The sequence below is a fragment of the Bidens hawaiensis genome, unplaced genomic scaffold, assembly GCF_021521415.1.
Source record: "Bidens hawaiensis isolate Kalapana, Puna unplaced genomic scaffold, B.hawaiensis_p1.1 tig00055146_1, whole genome shotgun sequence".
NCBI lineage: Eukaryota > Viridiplantae > Streptophyta > Magnoliopsida > Asterales > Asteraceae > Bidens > Bidens hawaiensis.
The window spans coordinates 36,073-59,127 of record NW_027499957.1 but is presented as its reverse complement, the minus strand read 5'-3'; the positions used below and the strand labels follow the sequence as shown (position 1 = coordinate 59,127).

The following is a 23,055-nucleotide window of genomic DNA, read 5'->3' as shown; positions in this document are numbered from 1 at the left end:
CTTTTTAAGATTCTTCTACTCTTTTATTTGTTTCTTTATGTATCTTTTTCTCTCCCTTACTTTCCTTTGTTCAATTGTTTTTTCAAGGTTTTATTATTTACAAGAATTTATTCTTGGGAATATTATTATTCGAATATCATGAATCGATTTAAATCGTGATAATCGTTTCCACTATTGTCTTTGAGTGTACTTTGTATTTTAAGCTTTTTATTTTTATTTTTATTTTATTCTAAGATTTCCTTATTATCGAGTCACGTGTTTGAGTTACTATGAAAATTTCATTAGTATTTACGGTAGCCAATTAACATGAAGAGTTAAACCAACAACCTTTTTTTTATTACTCGCATGATTTTTTAAAGCTTTGCTTTTATATGTTGTCTATATCATGTATGATTTGAAGGATTTATCTAGTTATATGATCGGTTTTATTTATTCCCTTCTCATTTGATAAGCGCTAGTCTTTTCTCAAAGTGCGTATATAATATTGTGGAGCAGTACATTTATAATTTGATCTGTCTTCTTTTGTCTTTGTGAAATTTTCTGTTTTTGCGATCCTTGTTAAATACTTAGGCAAATGTGCACACTCCATTTTGCAACATTCTTGTGTACGTATCTAAATAACTCAAAGCTTCCGCACTATGTAGTCTTGAGCATCGGAAATACTAAGAGCTTCGACACGTGTAGTCTTGAGCTCGTTCATGAGGGATGTGGTGTCAACGTGGAGGGAGGAAGCGAAGGATGGCTTAGTCTTCCGCGATGAGAGTGTGCGACTATGGACAACCACATATAAAAGGAGAACTTGCAAGGGAGAAAGGAAGACATTCGAAGAGAAAAAATAAGGGATTCGATTGTAATGACTAGTAATGTGCTCAGTGTTGTATGCTGTGTTGTAACAGGAGAAGTTGTATTGAATAGGAAAAATGCCTACATAGGATTGCATACATGAACCGGGTGTACGGAATGTTAGGGTGGAGCATAGGTATATATTGAAATGATTTATTTACACGTGACACGATTTTTATAAAAATTACACTAAGACCGTTCGTAGTGGTAGCTTTGCCACCAACGTTTTGGAGGAAAACGCGGGGGTACACCGCCCCCCCTACGTTATGTATTATTTTTTTTATCTGCGTTGTATGTAAAACGCTAGGAATGACACGAAATTCAAGGACATGACCGTTGCATGTTACCGTTGGAGAATAAAAAAAAAATTATTTCCTATACATTAAACCATTTCATCCCCAATCAAAACTCATCAAATTTATAAAAATTCTCTTTCAACTCTATAATTCCTTACACAAAATTCACTATATATGGATCCTCCATCTATATATAAACAGTTTTCCGGGCTCCGACCAACAAGCCGAGGACGTGGAGGAGGAACAGGCGGTTACGAGTGCGATTATGCTCGCGACAAAGTATATGAGTTCCGTTACGAGTACGATTAGCTCTCCACCACCCCCGTTTCAGAAAGAGCATATATCTAACGAGATCGTATCGAAGCCAACAACCGGTTGATGGCGGATTACTTCTGCGACTCGCCGAGATACAAGAACCCGAAGACCTTTAAGCGTCGTTTTCAGATGTCTAAAAATTTATTTATGCGCATCACCAATGATTTGGAGCGTGAGTTTGATTACTTTCAGCAAAAGCCTGACACTCGAGGGACGCTAGGATTCACGGCTATTCAGAAGGTTACGTCAGCCGTACGTGTGCTCACCTACGGAAACACGACCGACATCAACGACGAGTATTTGAAGATGGCCGAAAAAACAACTCGGGACACCTTGGAGTATTTTTGTTACGGCACGTTTTGTTTTTTTTAAATAGTTTATCACTTGTTTACTGTGATCATTTATTTTATAAAAGTTTTGTAAAATATAGGAATATTGAAACTATATGGACCACATTATCTGAGAGAGCCCAACTTTAACGATCTACAACGTCTTTACGAGGCACATACAAGGGTGCATGGTTTCCCCAGCATGATAGGGAGTGTAGACTGCATGCATTGGGAATGGGCTAATTGTCCAACTGCATGGCGATGTCAATTCACACGAGGTGACCAAAAGGGACCAACGGTCAGCCTTCAAGCGATCGCTTCATACGACATTTGGATTTGGTCGGCATTTTTTGGTCTTCCCGGTTCCAACAATGACATAACCGTTTTATAGCAGTCTCCTGTGATGGAGAGTTACATATATGGGACCGTTCTCGTCGCTTCGTTTTGGGCTAACGATAACTTTTACCATCATGGGTACTATCTGGGTGATGGAATATATCCAGAGTTCGCAATAATCGTTAAAACATTCAGAGACCTGATGGATGAAAAAAGACATTATTTTAAGAAAGTGCAAGAGTCTGCGAGAAAGGATATCGAGAGGTGTTTTGGTGTTCTTCAACAACGATGGCATAATGTTGAAAATCCTTGTCGTCTGTGGTCTTTAGAAAGAATGAGATGTGCTATGTATGCGTGTATCATAATGCATAACATGATCATCGAGGACGAGGGAAGAGCAATATGTTCAACTTTCATACCGGACCCGGATCCACCACGGACTCCAGCAAGTATGGAGCAACGACTCGAAAACTCGGATTCCGTGCGGTCAAGAGAGAGACATAACGCACTAAAGGAGGATTTGGTCCAACATCTTTGGATGTATCAGCCTCTGCTTGGTGAAAACGATGATCAAAACGAGGGCAACAATGAAGACGATGATGAAGTCAACGATGACGATGGCGAAGACGATGAAAACGACGAAGACGAAGAGGGCGAAGACGACGAGGGCGAAGACGACGACAACAACGACGAATAGTTTTTTTTTATATTTTCATGTAATATTTATTTAATAAGATATTGTTGTTATTTGATTATTCTTATTAAAAATTAAAAGAAAAATAAAAAGTGTAAAAGTGACTGGACGTCACGTGACGCATAATATTTGGGGGTGAAGAGTTATGACTACATATGGTTATCCAATACCAATTTCGTATGGAATAATGATATATGATTCCATTCCCACTTATCCACTTTGATTATCCAATACCAATTTCCAAGCATGGCCACATGGGCCTAGAGTTTGGGTCAATTTGTAGATCACACTTCGCTCATGTCCGTCTAGTTCATCAATTTATTTTCTTTTCCTCGTGTCTTATATAGAGTTGAAAGTTTGAAGTGGTTTTTAGGATCTATAGAATTATGAGTATACTATTAATTCATTTCCAATGAAATACTTTTCAAATTCAAAGAAAATAACATCAAAATATGTTTTTGGATTTAAATACTTGTCATATATGGTAATCTATGAAATGAGAAAGCAAGAACAACCGTGTTGTTGCCGATGGTTACCTAGCCCGGCTTGTGCCATTTCAATAACCGTTGGAAGAACCTCAATTACGTTTGCGTACAATAACTGAGAGTCCTATTACTATAAGGCTAGTTCATGAAACCAAGGTTCATTCTGTGTAGTAATTGTGGACTCGTACAATGACGTTTAGTAAACATGTATGATTATGCTAGCGTTACTTTCAAGACAAATACAAGCTGAAAATAGGTTGTTCGACTGTTGATTAGATGAAATATATGTTAAATTTAATAAAAATTCAACACGTAAACGCAGAAATTAACTCGGTTAAACACACATCCACGAACTAATATCATTCTTAACCATGTATGAAAACATTGATTTTTATTTTTTGAATGACCAACAAAGTCCGTCCACCCAAATAGATCAATTGGTAAAAGACCACTCTCGCCCGTGATTACATACAATGCTAGTGACCTAGTCAACCATCAATTTCAAAGAAATTCACCCGAATGTCCACTTGATAAACTACATGAATTATTCATGATATTTTTATCACAAACAAAAATCAAACTTATAAACTTATGACCACTTATTAAAAAAAAAAACCAAGCAAGTTGACTTTGGTAAGTATGAAAACATTAATATATAGCTCATAAACAACGTTATTATAAAAATACATACGTTGAAGGCTATTTTGCTTTCATATTTTAGACGAGAGTCTTTTATGGGTGAGTAATAACCGAATTGTTAACCGAAACCTAACCGAAAACCGACAAAACCGAACCGATATAACCGAAAACCGAATTAACCGTAATTAACCGAACCGAACCGAACTCTTCACTTTTTAATATTTTCAAGCCTTTTCCCACTCTATTTCATGTATTATATGTATTAATAGTTTAATACTATCATTTTCGTGTATTTATATCTTCATTTCATATACATCTCAATTTCATATATTTATACCTTCATTTCATGTGGTTATGCATTTAATTCATGTATTTTTAAACAAAATTTTAGCTTAAGTTTGAAAATGGTTATTAACCGAAATTAACCAAACCGAACCGATAACCGATCGTTTAGGTTGGGTTATTACTAATAACCGAACCGAACCGTGCACACCCTTAGATGAGACCAAAGAATATAAGGCTATGTTTAATAATAATAAAAATACATATATATAATTAAAACACAAATTATAATTTCAATTAAATAAATAAAGTTGTGTTATATAATAAGTTGTAATATAGTTTAGTAGCATAACAATACGATATGTATATATTAGTTTAAATAAATAATAACTAAAATAAATATAAAATAATAATAATCATAATCGTAGGAAAAAAAAAACTAAACTGATTTATGTTTAAACTTTACATTCAACGTAAAGTTAATAATAATAATAATAATTATAATATAATTGATTGGACAAGACACAATCTTTCATCTTGACCCTATCAAGTTTCCTTCACCAAAATTTCAGAAAACCTTTATGAAATATGTGCATTTCCATTATTCAAACCTTCGTATTTCCATGATTCAATACTTCAAAAATTTATTCTCCATCTTCTTAAGCAAAGAAAAGTAATGATGGTCTGAATGACCATACCTTCAATAATTATAATGGTCTCCCAAGATATTTTGGGCTCAATAAACCACTCTTATAAAATGATCTAACCCCACACATTAGCAATGTTGGGTTTAATACGGGTGTAGCCCCGGCCCGTCTTGGGTTGGGCAGTTGAAGACTAGAAGGGTTGAATGGGCTGGCCACCCACTCAACTTTAGTGGCCCGTTTTATATTATTGTCCGTTTTAGAAATCAATTAGAAATACCGTTAAGTTCTTAAGGCCCGAGCCGTTGTATTGTATTGATTTCTGTCGCCCTATCCGATTCCTTTCGGGTCAGCCGCGTACACGTAATACCTAACAAGTGGTATCAGAGCCAGTGTTGGCTCTCACTCTTTGATCTCCGGTATTATGGCTGATGAGGGTAAAACGAAAATCGAGAAGTTCGATGGACAAAACTTTGGATGGTGGAAGATGCAAATCACGGATTTGTTAATACAGAAAGATCTAGATGTGGCTTTGGAGGAACCGCCAGAAAAGATTACAGATGAGTGGAAAGCTATTGACAAGAAGGCGAAGTCAACAATTAGGCTTGCCTTGTCTATGAACGTGGCGTACAACATCTTAGACGAAACCACAGCGCGTGGAATCATGGAGGCGTTGTCAAACATGTATGAGAAGCCATCATCTGCAAATAAGGTGTTCCTAATCCGGGAGTTGGTAAACACACACATGAAAGAGGGAGGTTCTGTTACCGAACACATATACACCTTCAATTCTCACCTGAGACGTTTATTATCGGTGAAGTTCAAGATTGATGATGAATTGCAAGCTTGCCTACTTTTGTCTTCATTACCTGACAGCTGGTCAGGAACAATCACTGCAGTCACCAGTTCAGTTGGTTCGGATGCCTTGACTTTCAACAAAGTTCGTGACCTGATTTTGAATGAAGATTCTAGAAGGAGGAATAATGGAGAATCATCAAGCACTTTGCTAAGTGCTGAAGGTAGAGGGAGAAGCAAGAACAAAGGAGGCAACAGGGGTAGATCAAAATCTAAGAAAAGAAGCAAGTCTAGACCAAGAAAAGATATTACCTGCTGGAATTGCCAGGAGAATGGGCATTTCAGAAGTCAATGTACCAACCCTCCAGCACCTCAACAGAAAAAGGAAGTAAAATCTACTTCGGAAGTAAATGCTGCTACAAATGAAGTTTCAAATGATGAAGCCCTAGTCTGTTGTGTTGAGAACACAGTTGAGTCTTGGATCATGGACTCTGGTGCGTCTTTCCATGCCACGTTTAGCACAAAGAGTCTAATGAATGTTAGAACAGGAAACTTTGGTAAAGTCCGTTTGGCGAATAATGAGGCTCTAGATATTACCGGGATGGGGGATATCGACTTGAAGACTTCTTTAGGAACTACATGGACTCTGAAAGATGTCAGAATAATTCCTGGGTTAAGGAAGATGCTGATTTCTATTGGGCAGCTTGATGTTGAAGGTTATAGTGTTACTTTCAGAGGAGGGCAATGGAAGGTCATAAAAGGTAACTTGGTAATTGCTCGCGGGAAGAAAAAGGGTACGTTGTACATGGCAGAAATCTCAGGGGGAGAGGTGAATTCAGTGGCTAGTGGACCGAGTCCATCATGTTTGTGGCATCAACGACTCGGCCACATGACTGAGAAAGGTTTGAAGATACTGGCAGAGAAAGGAAAATTCCCTGATTTGAAAAAGGTGGAACTTGATACAGGGTTCTGTGAACCTTGTGTGCTTGGCAAGAAGAAACGGGTCACCTTCATAAAATCAGGAAAAACACTTAAAGCAAAGAAACTTGAGCTCGTTCATACTGATGTGTATGGACCAACACCAGTATCATCATTAGGAGGCTCCAACTACTACGTTACTTTCATTGATGACGCTACACGGAAGCTATGGGTCTATTTTCTCAAAAACAAGTTCGAGGTATTTGAGATTTTTAAGAAATGGAGGGCAGCCGTGGAGATGGAAACGAATCTGAAAGTGAAGTGTTTAAAGTCTGACAATGGTGGGGAGTACATCAGCAAGGAATTCGTTAATTACTGTGCTGAGAGGGGTATAAAGATGATTAATACCGTTCCCGGTACGCCACAGCAGAATGGAGTAGCCGAAAGAATTAATAGGACACTGAATGAAAGAGCTAGGGCAATGAGGTTAAATGCAGGGCTTCCAAAGACCTTCTGGGCAGATGCAGTCAACACTGTTGCATATCTTATAAATAGAGGACCGTCAGTTCTTCTTGGATTCAGATTTCCAGAGGAAGTATGGAGTAGAAAAGAGGTTAAATTCAAACATCTTAAAGTGTTCGGTTGTGATGCTTACATTGGGATAAAAGATACTGAGAGGGACAAGCTTGACCCTAAGGCGAAGAAGTGTACTTTTATAGGCTATGGAGACGCAAAGATGGGCTATAGGCTTTGGGATCCAGAGGCCAGAAAGGTATGTCGGGCTCGTGATCCGGTTTTTAATGAAGCAAGACTTTACAAAGATAGAAAGTCATTCACACAAGAAGTTGATAAAGAACATGTAGAGTTTGAAGATTCAAGTGAGAAGGTTGATAGTCAGAGCTCCGAAACATCAGAAGAGGTTTTGGAAGAAAATGCAGATGAATTTGAGGATTTCTCTGACAGTGGGAGTTCAGAGCCTAATACTGAACAGTCTCCACTAGAACAAGAAATGATTACACCTCAGCTAGAGGTTAGGAGGTCTTCCAGAACCATTAGACCTCCTAAGAGATATTCTCCTTCTGTTAATTACCTTCTACTGACAGAGAATGGTGAACCACAGTGTTACTCTGAAGTAATGAGCTTGAAAGACTCGTCTCAGTGGGAGAAAGCGATGAGAGAAGAGATGGATTCACTTAACAAGAACGAGACTTGGGTTCTTACAAAGCTTCCGGCCGGGAAGAAAGCTCTTCAGAACCGATGGGTATTCAGGATCAAGGATGAAAGTGATGATACAAAGAGATACAAAGCACGATTGGTAGTGAAAGGGTTCCAACAAAAGCATAGGGTTGATTATAATGAGATATTTTCCTTTGTGGTAAAAATGACTACAATCAGACTGGTGCTTAGTATTGTGGCTGCAGAAAACTTACATCTGGAGCAGTTGGATGTGAAGACAGCTTTTCTGCATGGTGACCTTGAGGAGGATATCTACATGGCACAGCCAGAGGGGTTTCAAACAGTTGGTAAAGAAAGCATGGTGTGCAAGTTAAAGAAGAGTCTTTATGGGTTGAAGCAGGCGCCCAGGCAGTGGTATATCAAGTTTGATGATTTTATGGGCAGGAATGGATATAAAAGATGTGAGATGGACCACTGTTGTTATCTCAAGAAATTCGCCAGTTCTTATATCATTCTACTGTTGTATGTAGATGATATGTTGATTGCCGATTCAGACATGTCAGAGATTAATAAGTTGGAGCGACAGATGTCTGAAGAATTTGAAATGAAAGATTTAGGTCCAGCCAAGCAAATTCTTGGCATGAGCATCACCAGAAACAAGAAGGACAGTTCTCTAACTTTATCTCAGGAGAAATACATATGGAAGATTTTAGAGAAGTTTAACATAAGCGATGAGAAAACCGCTACTCGAAGTACACCTATGGGTAGTCATATTAAACTTTCTAAGGATCAGTCTCCTAGTACTGATGGAGAAAAGGCAGATATGGCAAAGATTCCTTATGCATCTGCAGTGGGTAGTCTTATGTATGCAATGGTATGCACGAGACCTGATATCGCTCACGCAGTGGGAGTTATTAGCAGGTTCATGTCAAATCCAGGGAAAGCACATTGGGAAGCAGTGAAGTGGCTGCTTAGGTACCTAAAGGGAACTTCAAAGATGGCGTTATGCTTTAAAGGCAAGAATGCAATTCTTAAAGGGTTTTCATATGCTGACTTGGGCGGATGTAAGGAGACTTATAAGAGTACTACGGGATATGTGTTCACTATGGGGGATACTGCAATCTGTTGGAAGTCTAGACTGCAAAAGAGTGTAGCACTCTCAACCACAGAAGCTGAGTATATGGCAGCTGCTGAAGCGAGTAAAGAGCTTGTTTGGTTGAGGACTTTCTTAGAGGAGTTAGGCAGGGAACAAACAGATTATCCATTGTACTGCGATAATGAAAGTGCTGTGAAATTAGCCAAGAATCCTGTGTATCATGGTAAAACAAAGCACATTCATATGCGTTATCATTACATTCGGGGTTTAGTCAGTGATGGGACTATTCGGTTGGACAACATTAGGGGAGACAGGAATCCGGCGGATATGTTTACCAAGGTTGTGACCTTGGACAAACTGAAGCTATGTGTAGCTTCAGTTGGTCTCCAGGAATAGTGTTGAGGAGGTGGCGACGAACAGGTAGAAGACATGGTTTATATTGAAGACAAAAGATTACAAGTACTGGTGTGTTTACAGGTGGAGCAAGTGAAGACGTTCCGAGGCTCCAAGTGGGAGATTGTTGGGTTTAATACGGGTGTAGCCCCGGCCCGTCTTGGGTTGGGCAGTTGAAGACTAGAAGGGTTGAATGGGCTGGCCACCCACTCAACTTTAGTGGCCCGTTTTATATTATTGTCCGTTTTAGAAATCAATTAGAAATACCGTTAAGTTCTTAAGGCCCGAGCCGTTGTATTGTATTGATTTCTGTCGCCCTATCCGATTCCTTTCGGGTCAGCCGCGTACACGTAATACCTAACAAGCAACACTTAACCATGTTGTCTCCAATGACCTATTATATCCCGGAGATCACCCCGACTAACCCCTTATACACTAAAACAAAAACTCCGTATCACTTCTGGACCGGCGTGGACGATTCCGATATAGTCGTGACTCGCTTGTGTACGCTCTGTGTCGACCTAGCACGTAAGTTAAACCTTTGACTCCTGCACTTCCTTTGTATAATATAAGCCTCAATACTCGTTTATATCGTCACATAACTGGGAACACAAGTTAATGGACTTTCCGGCTAACTGTTGTTTGCAAGGGATGAAGATGGCATTGTTTAATTATTATTTCTTACTATCACTTTACTAAAAGTCATTAATATAGTTTTACTTTAACTAAATAAACCACATGTTGAATCATACTGTGCTCCTTATTTTCATTATAATTATGAATATGTTATTATTCTTGTTAACTTAAATCAATTATATTTTATAATAAATGATCAAGATGCAAGTGATATAATTAATCGTTATGATAAGCAGATTTGTTTTATAAATAATAATAATGTTGACTAAAACAGTCACATTTTAATAAATATAAATACAAAACAAGAAGGTTTTAATAATTAATAGTGATATTTATTCTATGCAAGCAATGTTTTATAATGTATAGTATTATAAATACAACTTCAAAAATAAAACAAAAGATTTCATTCTTGGTGATCAGTAATTCATATTGAATCATTAAGGGACAATCAAGTTTATAAACTCTTAGTAGTTGCCGGAAAACCAACAAATAAATATATGAAATATATGAATCTAATGTGTGAATTTTAAATACAACTAAAATTGTAGGATATTGTGATCATCTAGACGTAATTTGCTATCCTCACTTTTGTGGTCACCGCCTAAGGTACGGATAGTCTATACCCCTTTCATTTGATACGTGCCGTTTGACCTTCGGGCATCTGATTCCATATTTATATATATTTACTCATCAACCTTCCGTTTTGAATATGTTTTTAGAAAACGTTTCACATATGTTATTAATAGAAAATGATTTATGAAATATGTTTATACATGTTTACGAGTTTGCATGCATGTTTGTGAGTTACATGTGTATGAGTTTACGAGTTTACCCGTCGGCATGGTTTACGGGATTACATGCTTACGAGTTTACATGTTTACGAACCTACATGTTTATGAGTCTACACGTTCTGAAACTTTACCTGTTTATGAGTTTCATGTGTTTATGAGTTACTTGTTTATGAGTTTACAAGTTTACACGTCAACATGGTTTACGGGATTACATGTTTACGTGTTTACAAGTTACGAATCTACAAGTATACGAACTTAGATGTTTACAAGTTTGCATGTTCTGATTGTTTATATATTATGTTACGAGTTTGCAAGTTTATAAATGCTTACAAGTTATATGTTTCGAATAATTACAAGTTTGCTATTATGTTTATATCGTACATGTATTTTGTTACCCAAGTCGAAACCCTTCTCTGTGGGGACCACAGACCCATCATTGTGGCATAGAATGATGTGGCACCTTCCGTGACGGTGGGTTGAGTTCACGGCGTCTCTGTTTCTGTTTAATCTTCGGACTGTCTGTTCTGTTCTGTTCAGAGGTGTATGGATCGATCCTAGGAATCTGTTATAATATCTGTTATCTGGTGAATGATCGGTGTGATTTGCCCACACTCCATTCACAATCTGGATGTATGGATTAGCTACCCTACATCACCTCTGTACTTAAAATGAACCCTCTGGACTTCGGGTAATCTGCATTTCATCAATCTTTAGTCATAAGAAAAAGGATTTACCATCTTACATAAAAAAAATCCTCAGAATCTCGGCACACCAATGCAAGGATTCACTACATTCAATGGGGTTAGATAACTCAATAACCAAGTACCTATGCTAGCTACATGTCTTTTTATAATAAGAACAAATAAAAGCCCTCAAGATTATTCGTTTTTCTATCACTAATAACTTAACAACACCCCAAAAATCTTGCATTTAGTTAGAATCTCGCGTATCAAATCATTGTTGTTTCTTCTTCGTTCAACCAGAAATATAAACCCGCGTGTATGTTGTATATGTAAAGAAGCATACACACAAAAAACAACAATAGTGATATAGAATCCAATGTACGTGAAAGGTAAGCTATTTAAACAAATAAACTTTAAACGCAAGGTTTGTGGATGCTCGTCCGAGTGACGTGGCACGGGATGGACGAGGATGCAAAGGATGGAGTGTTGTGGGGAAACTTTGCTGTTGAAGTTTGTGTGTGAGGTTTGCTTATATAAACTTGGGGCGGGCGGGGAAGTGGAGCCACCCTCTCTCTCTCTCTCTCATACATATATATATATATATATATATATATGTGTGTGTGTGTGTGTGTGTGTGTATTATAAACGTAATAAACCCACATATAAAAAAACTATAACTACAAATGTAGTTCTAACAAAATATAGCTTTTAAAAACTTGTTTTACAAACTGGGTTGTGTTATGAAAAGAGTTTATAGCGTGTGGTTATAGATATCAAATTAATTGGCTTCTATTACTCTTAACATGTCATCAAACTAGATTTTCAAAAGCTTATGGAGTCTAACTCAATATAAAGAACTAGGTTCAATAATCCTAACTTGATTGTCAATAATGTCAAGAGGAAGGAATATAATCGATCTTCTTTAACGACCATTAAAGGTCAACCCAAATACCCAATACACCAATACACATAATAATAACCAAATTAAATCTTAAGTTGACCTATCTTTGATCAACATTATGTCTTAACCAAACTTTATTTATTCTTATCTATTGAACCATCTATTAACATCAATAATTGAATTTACCTCCCTTTTGGCACGTTATTTCAACCAAGCCATTTTTTTTATCCTTAACCAAACTTTCTTTAACCCACTTTGTCTAATTTTTACAAGTTTCTTAAACTTTTTAACTTATTTTTCAAGTTATAGAAGAAGGGGCAAAATATAACAAAAAAACAAATGTACCAACCCACTCCATTTTTTACTCATCCTTTACCAAAAATGGTAAATAAGCGAATGATGACGCCACTCAATGCTACCTCATGCAACAAGACCATCACAGAAACTCATTTTTGGTATGTTTTTATTCATGTAGAACAAAGAGGGAGGAGAGGTCTTTTTTAGTAAAACACATTTAAACATGGATTGTGTGATTCGGGTAAAGCCCGAACATAGATGAGCAAAAATTAGACATGTAAACAGTGTTGTAGAAATATCAAGTCACTAGTTGGGCAACAAGGTGTGAACCGGTGATTAATCGGATTAAACTTTAATGTATAATTTTTAGTTACATACGCGCGCACGCACAAACACACATTTTTATATGTAATTTTCAGTTTTATATATACACACATACATTTTGGCCGAAATCCCGTCGAAAACCGTTGATTTTGTCTGGAACCTCGCCGGGAAACGCTAACTAAGTCCGATTAAACGTGATTTTGGCCGGATTGACCATTGACCAATTAATTGGTAGACTAGCCCAAAATTAATCGGTGGGTTGAAGACTAGCGATTAATCGAGGCCTAGTCGGGATCCTGCAAGTCTGCAACACTGCCTGTAGACGAGCATAAACGGAGTAATACTCATATTCATTCATTTTTAACAGAACAAACAGAAAAATATGGACAATTAAACAAACACACTTTTCTTGTTCATATTTGTTCGCTAAGAAAATGAATACGTGCTTGTTGTAATTTATGTTTGTTGATAACATAAACTAGTTATTTATAAAGATAAACGTTTATGAATATAAATGAACGAAGAATACATGAACGATTGAGTCGTTTAAAAGGCCAGTAGAGATGACGTGAGAATATATTTTAAAGAGATTCTAAAGTGTAAGCTTTATCTATATTAATAACTAAATAAATAAAAACAAAAATATATAAAGTAAATTACACTACAACTACAACAAAACGGGAGTTTGATAAAAAAGAAAAAGACAAAATAGCAAAACTAGTCCTTTATGTTTTTACGTTTTTTTAATTGTCGTCCTTTAGCAAACTAATGGCAGAAAACATCCCTTATGTTTAAAACTCTATCACGTTATATCATTTGGTCTTAACCCCGTTAACTTTTTTCGTTAAATATAGTCTTGTGCATTGCACATGAGGGTAGTTTTATAATTTAACATAATTAATTAATAAATAATATTGAAAGAATAAATATATTAAACACAAAAAAAAAAACCATCTCTGTCTCTCTCGCCCTCTCCAATCATCCACCATCACCATCCAGTATCCACATCTTCTTTCAATCAATACTCTTATTTCTTAAAACCAATTATGAACAAGCATCAAAGTTTTCCCGGATAATCGAGTAAATACAAAGTTCAACAAGCAAATAACCACCACCATAACCGCCGCCGCTACACCCTTTAACAATAACGACCCGACACCACAATCAGAATACAACAAACTACCATCGATTCAAAATAGGGTTTTGTGGTGGAGTTTGGTTTGTTCTAACATAGATCTAGGGTTTCGAACTTTCGATTATTGTAGATCTAGTCGAGGAGGAATGGGTTGATTTGATGGCGGCGGCGGTTTCAGGCGATGGTGTTGGAGGTTGCCGGAAACGATGCTCGACTAATAGCTAAGGTAGATTTGTGCGTCACTATCAGTCTATGACCCTCGATTTATCTCCTAAAAATCCTAATCAAACTCTTGGTCTTAGATTAGGAAAAGAAGATGAAGTGGTCATCTATGGTGGCTGTTGCTAGCAGAGGACGACGATGATTGAGATGCCTATGGTGGCCGTCCGTGGTGGTGGGATGCGGTAATCTTGTTGGTGGCGGGTAGGTGGTGAGATGTATTGAGTACGGTGGTGCCGTTGATTTTGGGGTTTTGGAATTCTGGGGATGGATTGGAGAGGGTGAGAGAGACAGAGATGGTTTTTTTTCATGTTTAATATATTTATTCTTTCAATATTATTTATTAATTAATTATGTTAAATTACAAAACTATCCTCATGTGCAATGCACATAACCATATGAAAAAGGCTAATGGGGTTAGGACCAAAGGATATAACTTGATAAAGTATTTAAATATAAGGAATGTTTTTTGCCATTAAATTTATTAAAGGACGACCATTGAAAAAACGTGTAAAGATAAAGAATTAGTTTTACATTTTGTCAAAGAAAAAAACCAACACGCCTAAGCCTTCTAGAGGCTTCTTTAATATCGGCGTTCACACAGATCAAACCAATCTGGGCCGTCCATCTCAACCTCCTCAAAGTATACTATACTACCACATTTACCCACAAATTCCAAACACCTCTTTCCTTTCACCAGTCAAGCCTTGCGTTCTCCGATCTGTTTCTTCGCAGGTACGTTTCCATATTATTACACAATAATAATATTATTTTGATTCATCTCATCTGTTGGATCTGATTTTAATCCGATTGCGTTTAATTAATTGTATAGATTTGTATTGGAATAATAATAATAATAATAATAATAATATTGTTAATCGAAGAATTAGAATTAGAGGATGTTTGGAAGAGCACCGAAGAAGAGTGATAACACCAAGTATTACGAGATCCTTGGGGTCCCGAAGACAGCATCACAGGATGATCTGAAGAAGGCTTACCGGAAGGCTGCTATTAAGAATCATCCTGACAAAGGTGGAGATCCTGAGAAGGTATTAAGCTGCCTAATTAATACCATTAGGTTACTGTTTAGTGCTTTTGCTTTTATAATATTTTTATTAATCGGAGTAGTTCAGTCTGTTGAGCAACCTAGCTTTTGCCGGTTTTCGTATCTTCCGGTTATATTCCACCGAATTGTTAAATGTAGCCCTAATTTAATCAAACCTAACGGTTGTAAATGAAGTTGTGTAACTATTGAAGAACAAATTGTCGATATCAATTTTTTGAATAATGAAGAATATTGATTATCGGGGACTCTTGTTAATGAAAACGTTATCTCTTATGGTTTTTTGTGGTTAAAATACGCTGGCTATGAAGTTTGGTGGCCGTCGGCTGTGATTGGTGATAAAGAAAAGATGCCGTTGGAGTCGTTTGATGTTGATACCCTAAGCCTAGGATGCGACATGTGCAACGTAACGGACGAAGAGTAGATGCAACTTTTTTTGGTCGTTAGTCGTGTCCAGGGTTTTAGAGTTTTTAATATCAGAGGAGTCCAACGGTCTCTTTCTGTCATTCTTCATCGTTGATTGATGTTTACCACATGAAGCCGTATGAGGTAGGGTTTCCATTACCAAGTGTTCCTGATAACTATTTACCTTCATCATCAAGCAACGTTGACGACTTCCATAAAGTCTCCTAATTTAGGGAAGATTTGAATACGAAGGTTACACTACCTAACCCTACAACCACTATACCAAATAACAACTATTGGTAAACCTATAATTTGTTGGTTTCCGAATGTAATCGTATATTGTTGTAAGGGTTGTTAGTTGAATCGTGTGGATTAATTCAATTTAGTAACTGGATGAAAATCAGCTTCAAGCGTTTCGTTGTTGATGATTAATTAGAAGAAAGTGTTCTTGATTGATGATAAATTTTGGTAGGCAAATGTTAATTTTCAAAAAATTGCTGCTGTTTATATGATCTGAAGTTACGTACAACTTGCTAAATAAGGATTTATTCGAACTAAATCAACTAATTTAGCTAGTATACGATTGCTGTCATGTGTTCTTGAATAAAAAGCTTGATTACTTTGGCTGTTGCTCAATTATCAATGATGTAGGCATCCTTGATTCTAATGACATGGCAAACACTTAATTATCAATAGCATGCAAATTTTACCTCATTTGAAACATGATTCTTTATACCTGTAAGTTGTAGAAAATATGTGCAAGATCTGTGTTCTAGAATTCCAAGGTATTCTCTCTACCTCTGTAAAGTCATTGTTTTTTTATGTAGATATACATATAGTTGTTAGTGATGGTTCTTTGTAGTTTGTTATTGTATGCCAATAAATTGTGAACATGACTTGTTTTTCATTGAACATCAATCTTCAAATTTATAGTTTTGACATGTTATTGATTTTTCAGTTTAAAGAGCTTGCACAAGCGTATGAGGTACTGAGTGATCCAGAGAAACGTGAGATATACGATCAGTATGGTGAGGATGCTTTGAAGGAAGGAATGGGTGGTGGGGGTGGTGGTCATGACCCCTTTGACATCTTCCAGTCATTCTTTGGTGGGGGTGGCAGTCCTTTTGGTGGTAAGCATATTCTTCATCCACTTTTGCTTTACATGTTACTACAGTTGTGTTTAATGTTGATTTAACATGATATCTCTTTGTATCCAGGTGGCGGTGGCGGTAGCAGCAGGGGACGAAGGCAACGAAGGGGTGAAGATGTTGTTCATCCTCTCAAGGTTTCTCTTGAGGATCTCTACAATGGAACTTCCAAGAAGCTATCTCTTTCACGCAATGTTATCTGCTCCAAGTGTAAAGGGTGAGTGACTACTCACATTCTTTTATATGTATCTAGTAAAAGATTTCATATATTTGTTTCGTTTACTCGAGTTTCATATTTGCAGCAAGGGGTCAAAGTCCGGTGCTTCAATGAAATGTTCTGGCTGTCAAGGTTCTGGAATGAAAGTTTCCATCAGACAACTTGGACCATCAATGATCCAGCAAATGCAGCATCCTTGTAACGAATGTAAGGGTACCGGAGAAACCATTAATGATAAGGACCGATGCACACAGTGCAAGGGTGAGAAAGTTGTCCAGGAGAAGAAGGTTTTGGAAGTACATGTGGAGAAGGGTATGCAGAATGGACAGAAGATCACGTTCCCTGGAGAGGCTGATGAAGCGGTAACCTTCTTATCATATTTTTTCTACTGTATACGTTTACAAAGATGCAACTGTGTTTAACTTGGTTTGTGCAATTATGCAGCCCGACACTGTTACCGGTGATATTGTGTTTGTGTTGCAACAAAAGGAGCACCCTAAGTTTAAGCGAAAGGGCGAAGACTTATTCGTTGAGCATACGTTGAGTTTGACCGAGGCCCTATGTGGGTTCCAGTTTATCTTAACCCATTTGGATAACAGACAGCTTCTCATCAAATCTCACCCTGGAGAGGTTGTGAAGCCAGGTATTTTCTTCGGTTTTGTTAGTTTATTATTCCAGACTGTTTATGTTTAAGAAATGGTGATATGATTGGTTGAAGTGAATTGTATTTTGTAGATTCATTCAAGGCGATAAATGATGAAGGTATGCCGATGTACCAGAGGCCGTTTATGAAGGGGAAGCTGTATATTCACTTCACTGTGGAGTTCCCCGAGTCATTGTCACCAGAGCAGTGCAAGGCGTTAGAGGCGGTGTTGCCACCTAAGCCTTCGATGCAGATGACAGATATGGAACTGGATGAATGTGAGGAGACGACTCTTCATGATGTTAACATTGAAGAGGAGATGAGAAGGAAGCAACAACAATCTGCTCAAGAAGCTTATGATGAAGATGAAGACATGCACGGTGGAGCACAAAGGGTACAGTGTGCACAACAGTAATTGAATCATGGTTAAGGGGTTTGGCTTCATCTGGTCTGGGCATTATGATAGGTTTTGGCAGGACAATAATGTTTTAACTGTAATACTTTATATTGTTAAATTTGTGTCTGTTTTGAGAACCTTATAAGGTGTATGAATGATAGACTGAATTTCAGAACTCTGTTATGAGAACCTTTAAGAAGCTTTATGTTGGCCCTCTAGATATCTTTAGTCAGGTCAAACCAATATTATGTGATCAGATCAACTGGTGGTGATTAACAAGTAATGAAATTGCCAAACGCAAACTCTTAAATTTAAAACTAAAGAAAATTAAAAATAAAATAACCCTTTTAACATCATTTCCTATTGTCTGGTGTTGAACTCATCAGAAGGGCGGCTACAACTGCAACTGCTGTTGCATTTGATATGCAAGAATGTTTTGGCATGTACACCTTATCCCGTTGATTCTGTTCCCGATGAAGTCCTGAACTATCCAGCAAACTCAAGCGGTCAGAATAATACTTCAGCAAACTCAAGCGGTCAAAATATTACTTCAGCAAATAGCGATGAATGGTTAGCTAATGACACTCTACCATCACAACTATGCACGTCCTCGTGCATGCTCTTGCACACAACTGAAAAGATAATGCATCTACACTCCGTAAGATTTGAGAATGATTCACTACCGTAAGGAAATAGAATAGTTCAGCAAACAGTGATCTTCAGCCGTGCTGGTTCAGTAGTGCATTGGAAATTTTATGCGATGAAGTTCATCAATAGTTTTAGGCATATGGGAACCGATGTAGCAGTCTTCAGCCTGGTTACGTCACTGTTGGACAGTAGGTTTGAAGACGAACGCGGCTGGTTTCAACTGAAATTGGACTAGGGTGGAATTCACGATTCATCCTCGCGGCTTACAAAAATCATCGTCGAAGCGCCCCCATATTTGATCTTCTCCCACCACCATGGCGTAACTATGCTCGACATTTTAAAGCTCATCTGGCGAGTGTACACGTTCCAACGTATCCGAGGATCTACCTGCTTTTATACCACATTGTCACAAAGTTATCTTCTAACTCCGTGTGGCGCTTCCGGATGCCCAAGAGCCAACCAGCTCTTCTCGCTTATGGCCAGGGTCTACTAGTAAAATAAAAAAAATAAAAAAAAACTTTGCATAACAGTATTGTGGATATACTATGACATGATGGAAATATGTTGTATATCTACCATGATAAAGATCTGTATGCCGTGCATCATGTTGATTTTACCAAAATAAAAATCTGTTACATCATAGAGCAAATGCTCGCCAAGTATTAGTTGATCATGTTTAAAGTGAACCATTTATTATCTACTCTAGTCTAACATGATCATATTCCTGATTTTCACATAGCTTGTAGCTTGTATAAGTGTTACCACCCAATAAAAGGATTAACACATGGTGGAGCTTAGAAAAAGAATATTATCTCGTTTTTAAGCAACCCAAAATAGAAAGTGGGTATTTTATGAGTATAACAAATATTATTGTTTGACTTTATATGGTAGCCACAGCCACTTAGTCCTATTCAAATGACATTTTATGTGTGTAACTATTATAATAATTAATTATTATTTAATATATTTTACCTTAGTTTATTTTAATATATATTCTATATCAAGTTTAATATAATAACTAATTATTATTTAAAATATTTTACCTTGGTTTATTTTAATATATATATTCTATATCAAGTTTAATATAATAATTGATTATTATTTAAAATATTTTACCTTGGTTTATTGTAATATATATATTCTATATCAAGTTTAAATATTTTGATTGATATTAGACCAAGAAACATGGAGGGATAACACGGGTTAAAAAGTTTTTGTTAAGTGATAGTGAAGTCATTTCGGAAGCGATCAACGGTTCAAGACACTTGTGATAATTCAAAGACGGTAAAACGAACCAAAGGTTCAAGTACAATGTTCTTTTAATAAACGAAGAACTGACTAAACAATAAACCCTAATACCCTATCTGTACTAAACGAAAAAGATACATAGACTAAGACATGAGATAAACATAAAAAAAATAATAAAAGATATTAAAAATCGTAATTCTAATAAAAAGATAATTCTGCATCAGATAGTTGATACATAAAACGAGTAATAATAATAATTTCTAAAAAGCCCCTCATGGATATGGGCAACTATTAGATTTCAATCTTTGTATATAAGAGTTATTAAATTGATAAAAAAATAAAAATAAAAATAATAAAAAACCGACAGATAAGCAGCGAAAGGATTACCTAATTAACATGATATGCAACTTGCCCACTGGCCACTAGTTATACAAAGTAGGAACATTTTATAGTTATACAAAGTAGGAACATTTTGCTACATAAAAATCAATAAATATATGTTAAAAAAACAACGTACAGTACGTGTAGTACACAATCTAAACCAATAACCTTTGTATCTCATGTTAACTTTCACTTAAATTTGTCAAGTCAACTCCGTCGATACCGGCACAGGCGAATTTCGACACACCGGACATGTTACATGCACCTTTAACCACATATCTATACACCCCACATGAAACCAATGTCCACATTCGGGTAACAAGCGTAGAATATCGGTTAACTCATACTCCCCTAAACAAATCGGGCAACCCGAGTCACAATTATTAATATTAACATGTGTCTCAATACATGTATCCTGACCCTTATTAACTTTACTAGGCTTCATGGCTTCAGAATACACAAAAGTTGGGAAATTTGATAAAATATTGTCTTCTAGACCGGTTGAGAGAGTTATCGAGTGGGAATCGTCGGTGTCTGAGTCCGCGGTGGTGGTGTGGAATGAGGTGGATGGGTGTGGTGGTGATCTAGAGCGTGTGTATCGGTTACACATGTAGGAAGTGTAGGTGAGGATGATTATGAAGAGGAGGACGATGAGAGCGAATCCTACGTCGTAGGCGACGTGTCGTTCGGGTTCTCCTCCGGTGGAGATGGGTGGCTCACCGGCGTGGATTGTGGTTTTGATCATGTTGAGTGGATGAGGAGAAAGTGGGGAAGCCATGACAGAAGGAAAGCCATGACAAGGTCTTTATCTTTGAGTTGAATGGGCCTTTAATAATTTTCATAAAATATACATAATATATACATATACATATACGCAGGGCCGGCCTTTAGAATCGTTACAGTTTTAGGGACGGTACATTAGAAGAGTGACAAATCTGAAAAAAACGATTTTGATGAATATATTTGGAATCTCTAACCAATAAAAAGTTATTATGAGAAATTTCCATAATATTAATGTAACAAGAATTTCAATTAGAAAAGAGAAATCAGAAAAGGATAAAAAATGTATAATGGGGTGAGCAGGAAACCGAACCAAAACCGAATTAATCGAAAAAACCGTACCGAAGCATTAACGACGGTTAAATTTTTGTTTTTTGAACAACCGAATTTTCGATTTCGAATCGGTTATCCATTAAAAAAACGACAAAAACCGAATCGAACCGATTGATGATGATAAAGATTATCAAGATGATGAGGAATGAACTAAACTTAATTTGAAGATAAATAAGATGATGAATGAATATTTGGACTAAAGTTATAATGTTTTTTAATTAAGAACTTTGTTGAATTTTAAACTTTATTTTTGAAGAAACACTAACCGGACCCCGGGCAGGTTACTGGTAACCTAGGGGTTGGAGAGCTGTTTCCCACGAGGGGTTAGACCCTTGGAAGATGGTTCTTCTGATAACCTGCAAAACAGACACCGTGAGCTCGTCACTGAGAAGGGGGGGGTTCCTCCTTGTGACCACCCTCCGGCGTGAGAATCAGACTAGATTGCTCTTTAAATATAAAAGTATATTCAGAGATTGCTAGAGCAGATATCAGGTATATATGATGATAATATGATAAGATATGATAAGATGAGATGATCATACCATTTGTGGTATTTATAGCCGAAGGTAGGTTTCCAAGGGGTTTAGCCGGCCCAACACGCTACCAACTGTAACCTATGCACGTGCCCTGCCTGTGAGTGGTGGATAGGTAGCGGCTGACACAGAGCAGGCGTGTCGTGCACTCTTCCTCTTCTGCCAACTACAGGCTAGGCACGTGGTATGGCAGGAGTTGGTGGGTAGGCGGCGGCTATTGGTCACAGTGCTGTGGCGTGCTGTCTGCCATGCTGCTGTCAGTGAGCTGTCGCATCTCTGATCAGATCTTTTGCCCATACCTCGTCAGGTACAGTAAAAGATCCTTCAGTATACGGACTGGCTTATTTGGGCGGGAGTATTCCCCCTCCCGCCTCTGTGCGGGATTGCTCCCGGCTTGGCTCATTCCTTCAGGTGACACTGAACGATTGAGAGCTAAGTGCCTTGTGCGTGTAGCCATGCTGCGCGGGTGGCCTTCCCTAATGGCTTGTATCCGAGGCTGCGGGGACAGGCGGAGTCCTTCACCATTGGGAGGCATTTCCTGCGGGACCAGCTTGCGTACTGCGCGTAAGGACGTCACGTCTCTGAGCATGGTTGGTCCTGCGGATCCAGTTGGTCTCTGCGCAGACGTCCCTGTTTAAGGTGAGTCTTGCGGGTCCAACTGGGCTCTGCTGGGACCTACCTCTTCAAGTCCCCCCAGTCCAATGTTCTTCTCATGAGTGTTTAATGAAGTGAGGTGAACTTTTGGACTTGAGCAAAGGGTTTTGAAAAGGGTTTTGTAAGGTTTTCCATGGGGATTCTTTCCGCGGAAGTCCTTGTCACTTGCAGAAATGCCCGAGTTTCCTGCTTGGTCTTTGGGTATGATGCGGGTAGGTCTGTAACCTCCTCGCAAGTCAGGAGCATTGAGTCCCAGTTGTATGTATTTTCCATGAGGTTTTGGTAGTTTTGAACATAGTGATCAATTATGTTAAGACCACCAATTCCATCCTGGAGCTTCAAACAACGTAGTTCTCGATGTTCCCGCTATGCGGGGAT

The 23,055-nt window shown here is 37.6% G+C and overlaps 2 protein-coding genes across 3 annotated transcripts; one reads left to right on the top strand and one right to left on the bottom strand.

Annotated features, from left to right (window-relative positions):
- The first annotated feature begins 14,884 nt into the window (after window positions 1-14,884).
- Window positions 14,885-18,275, top strand: LOC143600967 (dnaJ protein homolog). Of its 2 annotated transcripts, none has more exons than XM_077078501.1 (7): window positions 14,885-14,962; window positions 15,060-15,276; window positions 16,654-16,825; window positions 16,913-17,060; window positions 17,146-17,422; window positions 17,505-17,703; window positions 17,796-18,275. In XM_077078501.1, exons 2-7 carry the CDS (start codon window positions 15,127-15,129, stop codon window positions 18,116-18,118), a joined length of 1,269 nt encoding a protein of 422 aa, XP_076934616.1. In that variant the 5' UTR covers window positions 14,885-14,962; window positions 15,060-15,126; the 3' UTR covers window positions 18,119-18,275. The 2 variants fall into 2 exon arrangements, with proteins under 2 accessions (XP_076934616.1, XP_076934617.1); XM_077078502.1 differs by having other exon boundaries at window positions 14,946-14,962; window positions 15,126-15,276.
- Window positions 18,276-20,497: 2,222 nt separating this feature from the next.
- On the bottom strand, window positions 20,498-21,210 carry LOC143600963 (putative RING-H2 finger protein ATL71). Its single transcript, XM_077078494.1, has one exon. It carries the CDS (start codon window positions 21,153-21,155, stop codon window positions 20,580-20,582), a length of 576 nt encoding a protein of 191 aa, XP_076934609.1. The 5' UTR covers window positions 21,156-21,210; the 3' UTR covers window positions 20,498-20,579.
- Between the last annotated feature and the right edge of the window lie 1,845 nt (window positions 21,211-23,055).